This window comes from Polistes canadensis, unplaced genomic scaffold (assembly GCF_001313835.1).
Source record: "Polistes canadensis isolate GaletaPanama2010 unplaced genomic scaffold, ASM131383v1 scaffold_59, whole genome shotgun sequence".
Classification (NCBI taxonomy): Eukaryota; Metazoa; Arthropoda; class Insecta; order Hymenoptera; family Vespidae; genus Polistes; species Polistes canadensis.
In genome coordinates this window covers 804,119-816,677 of record NW_014569606.1, presented here as the reverse complement: position 1 = coordinate 816,677, position 12,559 = coordinate 804,119, and the positions used below count along the sequence as shown (strand labels likewise).

The 12,559-nt window shown below is 34.6% G+C and overlaps 1 protein-coding gene across 1 annotated transcript; it reads right to left on the bottom strand.

Moving 5' to 3' along the window:
* Positions 1–3,061: 3,061 nt before the first annotated feature.
* On the bottom strand, positions 3,062–11,677 carry LOC106785911 (sodium/potassium/calcium exchanger 6, mitochondrial-like). The gene is made up of 9 exons (XM_014746737.1): positions 11,618–11,677; positions 11,335–11,552; positions 8,977–9,302; positions 7,527–7,607; positions 7,255–7,380; positions 6,343–6,666; positions 5,306–5,424; positions 4,809–4,962; positions 3,062–3,449 (listed from the first exon to the last, which is right to left on the bottom strand). Exons 1-9 carry the CDS (start codon positions 11,675–11,677, stop codon positions 3,076–3,078), a joined length of 1,782 nt encoding a protein of 593 aa, XP_014602223.1. The 3' UTR covers positions 3,062–3,075.
* Between the last annotated feature and the right edge of the window lie 882 nt (positions 11,678–12,559).

The following is a 12,559-nucleotide window of genomic DNA, read 5'->3' as shown; positions in this document are numbered from 1 at the left end:
AAAATGAAGTGTTCTCTTAAGCGTCTGGCGAAAGAATAGACCGAATGTCCTCGATAATGGGCCCAGCAGGGCGTAAACGCTCGGCGCCGAGTGGTGGGGATACGACCGTTAATATTGGACTAAAAAGGCGCGTTTTACAAAATGTTACTTTCTCGCTCATGATCGATTCCGATCGTACACTCCCTTTACGCATGTAAACGAGTTCACTACCCTCCCTGACTTACATATTTTACAGAACGTCTTCGAAAAAGGAGAAGTAGGGTAGAATGTATCGAGAAAGGCAGTAGGGACTTTAGCGAATTTTTCCACTACTCTAGAGATCTTAACCCTGATACACACCATTCCACGCCCACATTGAAATTTATCGGACACTTTTATCGCATCCTTTTGTCGTTCTTACTTGAATTTCCAACGGTGATTTCTACGGTATACTTACAATGATCATAAATACGAGCCTAAAATTTTTAGCTACGATGATTATTTCTATATTTATGATGAAAATACTCTTCTTATTATAATGCAACAAGATGTAAGCCCTTGTCCTGATAAGACTTGAAGCGAGAATAGGAATAATGGTTTCTCTATAGAATGTTGATTTATAGTTTAAATATTTAGCTATTCCCTTTCTCTACTTCTTTATTTGTTTACTTACTCGTCTGTTATCTATTGTTTCCTCAGTAACTTTCGAGAACTCTATTATCTTCCAGTAGCAAAACAATCTGTGCTGAATCGATTGGAGGACCATTCGACGACGTGAATACACATTCAAAATAACTATTCATATTGCATTTAAAATAATCACGACAAACATTAAACAATTGTTTATTCAAGTAACGAACAGTAATATAGAAATATTTGTTTACAAGTGATATATTTATTAGGATTAATTTATTAGTTTATAATATATTCGATTCATTACTTTTCATTGTCCATATTTTATTACTTCCATATATCCGACCACATTCCGCCATGGTTTCCTTCGCGATGAGGACTCTCGTTACGGTACTCGAGCGTGCGCGTTGAGATTTACGAGAATTTTGTGTAAAATCGAATAGGAACAGAGGAGAAAGTGCGAGGAAGTAGGAAAGTCGAAGGTTTAGAATGGTTAAGGGTGAAAACAAGGCATCCCTGTTTCCAACAAGCATAACGATGCTGTAGAGGCATCGGTACGCAGTTAATTATCTTCTATGCGAGTTTGCCTGACAACGGCTCGAACGGTGAGAGACGAGTCATTAATTTTTTACGTAATTAGGGAACGAGATATAAGACAGAGACAAACCCAAAGAGAGAGAGAGTGAGAGAGGAATGAAAGGAAGATAAGAGAAAGAAGAAGAAGAGTTTTGGCGAGGCCAGTAGAAACGAATGCAAAAGAGTACTCGAAATGTGCTGATTGCATTACCACGGAAAGACGAATGGCCGTTTCGGTGAATGGGCTCGTTAACTCGCACGCTTACAAATTGCCCACCATTTTCCTTTTCCTAAACCCTATCCTCCTTCTTTTTTCTTATCCTTTTCCTTTTCTCTACACTACAGTAGAAAAAATCCAACGGATCTAGATATCCAGTTGGTACCCTAGCAGCTCTATACGAGAGAATTCCAGGCTTGACGTAGATAGGATCTCGTTTTCATAACCGGTTTAGAGTTATCATGTTGGCTTCCTCTGTAAATTAACTTTGCATAATTGAGCTGGTTTCTGCTAAAGAGTAGATAATCTCCGTTTTGGTGCCCTTGCTGTAGGCGCGAATATTCAGATTGACCTCACCCCTCGCCCCGCTCACCCCTTTGCTCGAACGCATTTCGATAACACATTATCATCGATTTCGATCGATGCCATCATGAATCACGATTCAAATTAACTCTCACCGATATTCTCTTGGCGATAGCCGTCACGCTATTATATCCTACTTATTTCATAAAGAATATATATATATATATATATATATATAATATAAATTCTTTTTTTTTATCTCATATAAATTATATATATTTGTATAGTAGGTAAATGAAAAAAAAATGTTTCGAGAGACGAGAGAATACAGTCGTATTGTTTGTTGACTCGTTTTGAAGATTAGACCCTTTTCCTTGTTTGAAGAGAAGACTCTTCTTTAAATTACAAAAGGGTTCATAAAAAGTGTCTCGACGTGACAACGATGGTTTCTCTCTCGTCCCTTCTCTAATAACAGATTCAATTACACTCGTGTACGCCGCCAACGAGAGAGATTCCCATGATGTACAGAAGCATGCAAAATGTAAGAAGACGAGTAGAGTTAGCGAAGGCTAGTGACTACGAACGTGACTCTTATTTTTACCTTATCGTAGCCACGTTTTATCTTCGCCTTTACCTTTGGAACCAGTGACCTCGTCCCCAAGGAAATGTCCGAGAACGATCTAATAAAGCTACGGGACTTTTCGCTTCTATACCGCTTGCCCAAATATTTTTTTATGCCTTCCATATAAAAGCCGTAAGCGGCAAAATTGGGGATTCTTTATCGACGATCGAAAGAATATTTTGATACCCCTATATTTTATCGAATTTCTTCGAATTCCTTCTTATTTCATCGAATATCGACAAACCCTCGAGCCTGATGTTTTTTCTTTCATTACAAAAATCTTCCGATCAATATTTAATTGTAAATATGTTGGTTAAAAAAAGAGAAAAAAAGAAGAAAAATAACCCAATTTAGAAAATATTTTTGACGTCGATATTTCGAGTCTCGAATTCGAGTCACGTTTTAATCTCGTGCTATTTCTTAATACGAAGAAATTGAATAGTTAGTTCGAATAGAAAAATAATTATAATTAAACGAACAATTGATTGATCCGGATTAAATGAGAGACATTGAGAAATTCGTATTATTAGAAACATAATTTATTCTTTCGTTCGATAAGATTAAGTACCAACATTCGAGTGTTACAAATATTTTTTCACATTTCTACCATAATGGTAATTCCATCGACATCGATCAATCCATAGATATACCATTAACGTAAAGAGTAGGTAAAAAATGCATCAGCATTTCCATATAACATTTCGTAGGTTACGTTCCAAGAGAACGGTAGATTAGGTTCGATTATTCATCGGCCGTCCGACTCGTCCGCACGATGATCCATTCCTAGGGGATGAATAACGTGGAATTCGCTGAGAAACTGAATGAGAATGAAAATCAAATATAACGAATAAAGAAGATATCCGTAGGAACGTCGTGCCATTGCTCCTGTGATGTTCAAGTAGATGATCGTGGTCAATAGTGAACACAATAGGAAAGTCAGACAACCCGGTGCCATGTTGCCCACACGAATTTTCGTCCTTAAATCCGGAGAAGATACGGCTGATATTCCATAAGTCAATCCAAGTCCCAATAAAGTATTAAATATAGGACCACCAAAGCAAGCCGCATAACCCATTTTCGGAAAACCTTGCTGAGCTATCGTTATATTGGATATAAAATCTGTAACAAGATTTTCATTGATAATTTTCCGTTCTCGGAATAAATAAACAACTTTGTGTAAATTTTCTATCGTTCTCAATTTCAATATTACATGTCTGTCCGTGAGTGTGTACGTAGATTTACATTACATACAATTATATTCAGAAAATAGGTAATGCTACTCGAAATAGAAAGCATTTTCTATATTTGATATACGAAATGCAATTATAGATTCTGTTTGTTCTGATCGAGCTTTAATTAAGTATTAATTGCAATGTCATATGCACGAAGATTGGAACATTTTTAAATGGTATATGATATTCTATTATGACATTCTTTGTCGATTATAGAAACTTTTTGAAATAAATGAAATTGTGTTTTTTTTTTGTTCTTGTAATAAAAAATGCAATTTTATCATAAATACGAGGAAACACAATTATTATTGACGTCAAACTTTTTTGAACTTTCATTTAACTTGCTTCGAAATACAAATAGAAACTTCGGTTTTATTCTTCTTCTTTTTCTTTCGGTACAAAATATGCATGCTTGAAAAAGCTAAATCTGTGTGTATACTCGTAATAATAATAAACGTCATCGTATGAACGGAAATAATAGAATTTAAGTTAAACGAGATGCGAGGTATTGGATAAGTTCCGATTTCAAAGCGATAATTGAGACGTCGAAATGAGCGATACCCAAGTACAGTAGGGATGAAATTACGATGCTTTGAGGTAAAACGACGTAGTTAAGAAAGTTTTAATTTGTTTGGCCGGTAAAGTGGACGAACAATTCGATAAAAAAAAAAGGATGCTGTACCACTTAGAAAAGACAATAAAATACTTAGTAGAAGGATTAATTAACGTTCCTTTAATGACATCTTTCCTTTTTATCTCGATTCGTAATTCTTATTTGTGATATTTTCTAATTATTGTTCGATATATCGTTCTATCTTTTCTTCTTCTTTTTTTGATTTTGATTTTTGTAAAAAAATATATGGAAACGTTTGCTTTACATCCGAAGGTGATTAATTTTTACATCTCGATTGAAATATACCTCCGTTCGTGAAAAGCTATTTGTAATATAGTATACCGTTCTATCAACGAGCGTTTTTTCATCGATCGACTTTGTTATTTATTGGTCTTTTTTTATCAAATGATCGATGTTTCGCATTCGAAGGAATGAATTAATTTTTGACAGAAATTGGTGAAAAATAATTCGAACAGATAATTGGAACGATTGAATCGTAAAATTTAGAGAGCATTGTTATTTTTCATAAGTCATGAGATATCAAAACGGTCGTTCACTGTTAGTTTTCGTAAACGCTGATAAGTACGTACGTTCGCTTTCTACTTATGAAATACATTTTTCATACTAACTCACCCCCGATGCTATTACCAACGGCAAGAAACGTGATTCCCAGCATGGCGTCCGAAATACTGCAGGCAAATCCTATGCATCCCAACACGGCCATTACTTCTCCAGCCACCAAATAAACTGCTAGCATACCAAAAAAGAATCCGAAGAACGCAAAAACCTACATTTATTAATTCGGAGATCACCTGTCAGGCATTTTTCTCTACGATGAAATGTTAAAAAGAATAAATGTTTTAGCGTTTTTTCGAAACGTTAAAAAAAAAAGGCTATACTCGCATCGAGATAAAAAAAAAGTATTGTAGTATTTTTTCCAAATTTAAAAAACAAAAATTTGACTAGTATCCCCATATAATCCTCTAACGTCATAAAAAAATATTTTAGTATTTCAAACAAAAAATTCTAAAAAGAAAAACTGACGAGACTCGTAATATGATACTCAAATATTCTGAAAAGATATTTCAGTAATATTATAAAGTTAAAAACAAAAATTTGAAGAAACTCACATTATGATACTTTGGTATGCGATCCGCGTGGGTCGTTAGAAACACAATTACACCTATTAGAGTCCCGAAAGCGAAGAATATCGGTAGTATCGGCACCATGCCAACTTTCACTCGCCAGACTGCAAAGGAACGATGAAAATTAAATGGAGGTCAACACTTCTGATGGTTAACGATCGTATCGTATCGTATCGTCGACGATTCGTGATTAACGCCTCTAGAGTTTCGTGTAAAATGAGCGGAAACGAGTTGACACGATATTCGTGTCGGATTTACAAAGTAGAAAGATTTGCACTTTTCATTCTCGTCCCTTAACGATTGATCGATACGATATTTTTTATTCGGTAAAATCTAATACTCGACTGTAAAATGTGTACATACGTATCATATATACAACGCGAATACTTTTAGTCATTCATCGACGATACGTTTCATTCGTCAAGACTTATTTCCGTTTGACGTATTTTCTTTCAAACATTTATATCAACAGAAATATTCATGCGTGCGCGTCGATAAATTACTCGATGTATCCATCGGACGGAAAACTCTGACATTCGCGATATTTTTTTCCAAATTTTTCTACGCGAACAATTTTATTGAACGAACCCTTTAATTGAATTACCGTTTCAATTAATCGACTGCAACGAGATTAAGCGTGAGATTTATTGAAGAAAAGGAAACATCAAAAAGAAAAGGAGAAAAAAAAAATGAATAGAGAAAGGGAAGAGAAAAGGAGAAAAAAAATGCGGAAACAGAGAAACGCGTTTGTCACGTAATATTAGGTCGTACAATTCGGAGGAGTCATGAGCCATAAGGAAATTAAATGCGAATTAAATTTCCCCTGAACGTGCTGGGAATGTTTCCCCTTCTTCGTGAGCAAAATCATTTCTTCGAGGATTCAAGGCGGCCGTGCCGTCGTTTATTGCTACACGTAAAAAGAAAAGAAGAAAAGGAAAATAAAGAAAAAAGAGAAAAATAGTAAAAAAGAAAAGAGGAAGGGCTTACTACGTGTAGGCGTCTCGAGGATTAATGCGACTAACCGTTTAATAGAAACAACGCCACCGTTGGTGTCACACACAGCTGGAAGCAATTTAACAGCTTGGACCAACCTCTCTTTTCCGCCGTAACGTTAACAACGGGTATAAATAATTGTAGAAGAAACGTGGCCGGTGAACGTACAATCAGAATGATTTTAAAGAATCGGTTTGCTTCCGTCCAATCCTCTCTCGAAATCGGATTAATATCGTAAAGAAATTCCTCGAAGAGACCCCTTGGTCGTTTGAATATTTTCTTGACTTTGTTTTCCATCTTAATGCCATAGCTACGAATTCGTGCTCTGTCCAATTCAACGGCCATCGCGACGTCTGTGTTTGGCAAATATTTTCTTTTTCTTATGATTCGAAACGAAAGTTTTATTTTCTTTTTCTTTTTTTTTTAAATTCTTTATAACAAAGTAAATAGAATTTTTTTACGAATAACCGAACGTTCGGAGAAACAAATTCGCGTGTACCAACGCACGCGAACGTTTTTCATTTTTGTTTGAGAAAAGAATGAATGAATGAATGAGAGAAAAGAACAAAATATAGAAAAGTCCAGTAAAAGGAAATAATAGCGATCTACGTTACCGAGAGGGTTGTTGAATAACTTAAAGGAAGGATGAAAAAATAATATTTTTTGTAGAAGGAGAATAATCGTGGATAGAACGAATGGTATACAGTACTTTTCCTAAATGTATAAGATTTAAACAAATACCAAAAATCTAAACCATCACGCTATGCATAGAATGACTTTTTTTTTTTTTAAATTATAGGTGAGTTTGATTGAGCGTAATAAAAACAAAAGAAATAACATAAAAAGAATAACGAGAAGAAAGATGTGTAAAAAACAGAAAAAGGAAAAGAAAAAAAAAATAATAGAACAAGTAAAAAAAGGTAAGGAAAGGGAATTGGTACCGAGTTTGGCTCGAAAGCCAAAAGGACGGCTCCTCGTGGGAATCCGTGGGATGGCGATAGCGTTCGTATCTTTGTTCAGCAGATAAGCATGTAATACATCTGGATCTGGTACGCTTGGGATTCTACCTGAAAGCACGGAAGCGTGTCTCAGAGAGTAAAGGGATAAAAGGTGAGAGAGAGAGAGAGAGAGAGAGAGGAAAGGGAATGGATACTTTCCACGAGGGTGTATTCCTCTCAACGCTCGTTTTAGAACAGGCAGGAACGAAACGCACTTTTCACTTTTTCCTCTCGAGTATCACAGGCTTGCATTATCACGACATTGGCGATGAAGAGAACGTAGAGGAGAATAAGACCTGCAATTATGAACGGTATCAACATTGAAATAGCAATTTATCGTAGGACGATACGGGGGAACGTTTGAAATTATCGCTAATTTACTCTTGTTATTTTCTTTTATATTTTAAATCTTGCGAAGATATAGAATCGTTATATTTTTCTAATGAAGTTAGTATTCGAATTAAAGTTAGATTTGTTTTAATGATAACGAGAAAAGTATTGATACTATGTTTTATATCTCATATCATGTTCATAATAAAATCGTGATGCATCGAATGCTAGATAGATATGTATATATATACGTATACATAATATCGAGCATAAATGAGAAGTGTTCAGAAATCACGGGAGAAATTAAAAATACGCTAGCACTCCTTTTGGATAATGAGAAGAATACTGGCGACAAGTTCTATCCGCTCTGGCGACGTCTTTAGATGAGTGAATTTAGGTCAACGCGTTTTACGATACTAAATTTGCGTGAAATTCAAATCTTTCCCTGATCTGTAGATGCATACGTACTCGCTTGATTACAATTGGACTTTCCGATAATGAAGTCTCTTGCTTTTATTTTCTTATATTCTTACCTCACACGAACTTCCTCTCAAAATAATAACTTTAACTATTCGGGTTGCCTGGAAAGAACTCATGCCGATCCATATTTTTCATCTAGAACATATTTTTATCTAAATCGTTACGAATTTTCCCTACAACCTAATTGTATAATTAATCGAAAAATTTGGAGAAAAGTCGTATGAAACATATTTAAAAATTATAATCGGATAGATTAAATTTATTAAACAAAACGATCTGTGTCTGGACGATTAGATTTTGGTTTTTACTCATACAAGAACAAAATTCATTTCGTTTTACGTTAAACCGTACAAAATCGATCTTATATCACAGCGAGTATCAAAAAGTTCTTCCACGAGTATTAGCAGAGTCCGAGAAGCATGCGTGACGCTCGTCGAAACTGGCTATAAATAATCCGATCCAATTTACGGCGGGTGAAAATCTGTGCTTGGCACGACAGAAACTATGCGAGAAAAGTGAAGAAGAGAGGAGAAAGAACGAAAAGTAAGAAAGAAAGAAAGAAATACTAAGACAGAGAAGGAAAAGGAAAAGGAAAAGAAGAAGAGAAATTGCTGGAAAGTCTTCGAACGTCAGATTGCGTGGCTCACGTTGGAAGGCGAATTCTCTTTGGTCGACTTAATTAAATTCATCTACCACCGTTTCACCCTCTTTCGAACCTCTTTTAAAATTGTTACGACAAGCAATTGATTCTTAGTAATAGGAATAGTAGTGGTGGTAGTAATAATAATAATAATAATAATAATAATAATAATAATAGTACTGGTAGTAGTAATAGTAGTACAAAATAATTCGTACTTATAGCTTCCCATAGATAAACTCTCTCGTCCTGTAAAACATAAGTTATCCAGCAGACAGCTGCTATGTAAAAGCATGTATCTCTTATCAAGGGCTTCAAGTGTACACGAAAAGGCTTGATCATAGCAATGGAACCAGCGATCACTGTTGTCACGAAGACGCCCGCGCCTATCAATTCTGTGAACATGATTATAGCATCTTCGCTGCCGGACACAAGAGACGTGAAGATGTCAGGTGCTCCGTTTCCGAATGTCAATATTGTTACACCGGCAATGTTTTCTGACAAACGCATTATATTAGCTATCACTGCTAGAGATGGACAAAAGCTGGAACAAAGATAATACCAATAAAGTTTCATTAATTCAACATATTTTCTTTTATATCTCGAATGAACGATATTTTGTATGAAATTATTTTGATTTTTAATTGTCTCCTATTACTCTTCTTTTTACGAATTCGAGTTATTTTTCTATATGAATATCTTCTCACGCATATCTCACATTTCCAAAGATGTCATGTCTTTTACAATCTAATAATAATTATATTATGTGGGAATGGTAGATGTGTAACCATAAAACTTATGTATCGTTGATGATCTGACGGGAACTAGTTCGTTCAACGTAGCTAGACCGTTGATTAGTTTTGATTTTTAATGTTTTCGTATTTTAACATTTTTACGATACAATATGATATTTGAACTTTACGCATTGTTAGAAATAGTGAAACGATGTAAAAATATTTTTCATTCAAATGAACTTGTGGCACTTTATTATCAAGCAGTCGTTTTTCTATCGCCGACTTTAACATCATCGTTAGGGATTATCCACGACATTCGTTTATTTAAGCCGACATTATTTTAAACGTTCGCGTTTAAACAGTCGAGGTAAAGTAGATGCATAGCCGAGATCATTGTCGGAATTATCGTTCGCATATTCGTAGCCTTATTAGTTCGGAAAGTGGCTCGTATCGATTATACCAACTACTACGTACCATCACGTAGGTCGACGTCAAGTTGCGCTTCTTTTTAATGGTACGCCGTAAAAACGTTCAACTCGTCGGTCTTTCGATTAAAATCTCATCGTCTTTTACTTTGAATTATCAGCTATTATACAGGAAACTAGTAGAAAGTAAAGACAAACGAGAAGGGCATGGTTCAAAATTACTGCTAAACTACTCTTATGCACTTTTAAAAATCATTTGATTAAGAAGCAAATTGAATTAATGATCCCACAATTTCTCAAATCAAACGTGAAAATATAACTACGATTAGTCTTTTGTTTTGTCTCGAAATAGTTCGTTTTTAATTAATACCGACTTGAAAAGCTCGTATTGATATTTTACTAACGTCATCGATCAATGATCAAATAGAAGACAAAAAGAAAGAAATATTATATACATCTCTATGATAGCGATAAATTTTATAGATATTTCACGATATATTGAGAATGTTCGATGTACGTCTATATACACACGCGTACAGGAAAGATTTCGTAGCTAGAAATCACGTAGAGTATCGTCAACCGTATCACGTAATTCGTTCATCGATTCGTGATTCGAAATAGAAGAAAATAATTCGTTTAAGGATTCTTAATTTTTCTAATGTAAACTCGATCTTTTCGAGGGACCCAATGTTGCTTTCGCGTACTTTGTTTCTTATAGCACATGTTATAAAAATACATTTTACAAAGCTATTTTAGTCTCTCTCTCTCTCTCTATTTTTCTTTCTTTAAATTCATTTGTCGTCTTTTAAAGCCATTTCGCCATAGCAAGAATTTTGCTGATCGACCCAATAGAGAAACGCGAGTTTATGTAGGAAAAATCTACTTCGAATAAAACATGAAAATGGTCCGAGTGTATATAGCTACACCTAGAATAATGTTTCATGTCTCTCAAACAGATTTACGCGGAATTCTTAACTTTTTCCTGACCTCATCCTATTTCTTCAGTTTTTCGTTCGTTTGTTCGTTCGTTCGTTCATGTTCCAATAATAACGATAAGTTTAAACGGATTTACCGGCTGGTAGAGTAGATCGTTTCCCGAGATACGTTGACACAATTTTCTACCTCCCACCACTACGATCGATGTTTTGTTTGCTATATGAAACTTCATAATGCGAGATGACGTACGAACATAAACAGTAAACGTCTCTATAAATTATTTTCTAATTTTATTTTCTCGCTGGTTAATCAATTTCTCATTTTATCATATAATTTCATTAGCTCGAATTACGTTTTGTAATTATTTTATATTACGTTCGCTGTGTTGGTTCAAAGTAAAATTTAAATTGCAAGTTATCGACATTATTTTAATAACAAATAAAGTAATAATAATTCGAGTAAAATATTTGTAATAACATACAAATTATCTGCCGTTGTTCTAAGGATGAGAAAAAGATAGGAGAGCCAGAGAATTATGAGAAAAATACCGCAAACAAATAGGGATACACTTTCCGATCGGAAAATGCAAAAAAGCATTGCGGTGTACTGAACGACGGAGTCCGTGTAACAGTCTTGCGTTTTCTCAACCCATTCGCAACGTTCAGCTGCAGGAACATGCCAAAGGTACGAACAATCGTCCTGTAAATGTCACTTTATGAGGCTCGTATTTACGTAGAAACAAGATAATACTGTAAAATATTTACTTCACGTATCGGCAAATGTCCATGTCTGAAAAATCGTTTCAACAAACGCCCGTTTTTCATAATACTTTGCTAGATATTCTTCGCGAGAAAAGTCATTTAACCTAAATTTCGCGATAAAACGTTTACGACCTCTCACAAATCGATTTTACACTCTCAATTGTCAAAGATATTCAATTTCTTGACGATAAATATGAAGGTGCATCTGTCGATGTATTAAATCCATTGTTCGTAAAATATTATGTGTAATAAGATAACATTTTTATTTCTCATTTTTTCTATATAAAATTTAACAAATAGTTATAAAAAAAAAATAACGCATCAGGTACAATATCCTTATCACGTCTTACATTTACAATGATTTATCGTTTCATAGTCATAGATACGTGGCTACCTATCAAACTGATCCATACAAATATTTCGACAGTCGAATCCAGGGCAGCATGGTTGCGTAAATCTTTGAAGATAGGAATAAATCGATAAATGTACGGACGTCAAGATTTATGGATTCTGCGCGCGAATCTTATAGATCCATAAATTCGTGCGTGCATCCGTAGACCAGAAACACGTAGATCGTTTTACGTAAACGTACCGAAAAAAATGATTGCTAGTTCCAAATGTTATAAACGTTGGTTATTTGATTTTATTTAGAACTTTATTGAAAATAGATACAAGAACTAGACAGGTAGCATAGCTAAAAAATATCTTTCGTTTTAGTTTCTATGATATTATTCGATTATAAATTTAAGAGAAAACAAGAATTTTTATTTCAATTAGAAACGATAATGAAGCTTACCTTGCCATTAAAGAAAATTAAGGTACTTGAACTATTAAACTATCGTTATTATTCGCTCGGAAATATTTAAGCAATTTGTGTAGATTTACGTGCTCGCATGCAAACCGAATATTCTAGCTGCCAGTTTCAACGAACAGTGGATTAGAATT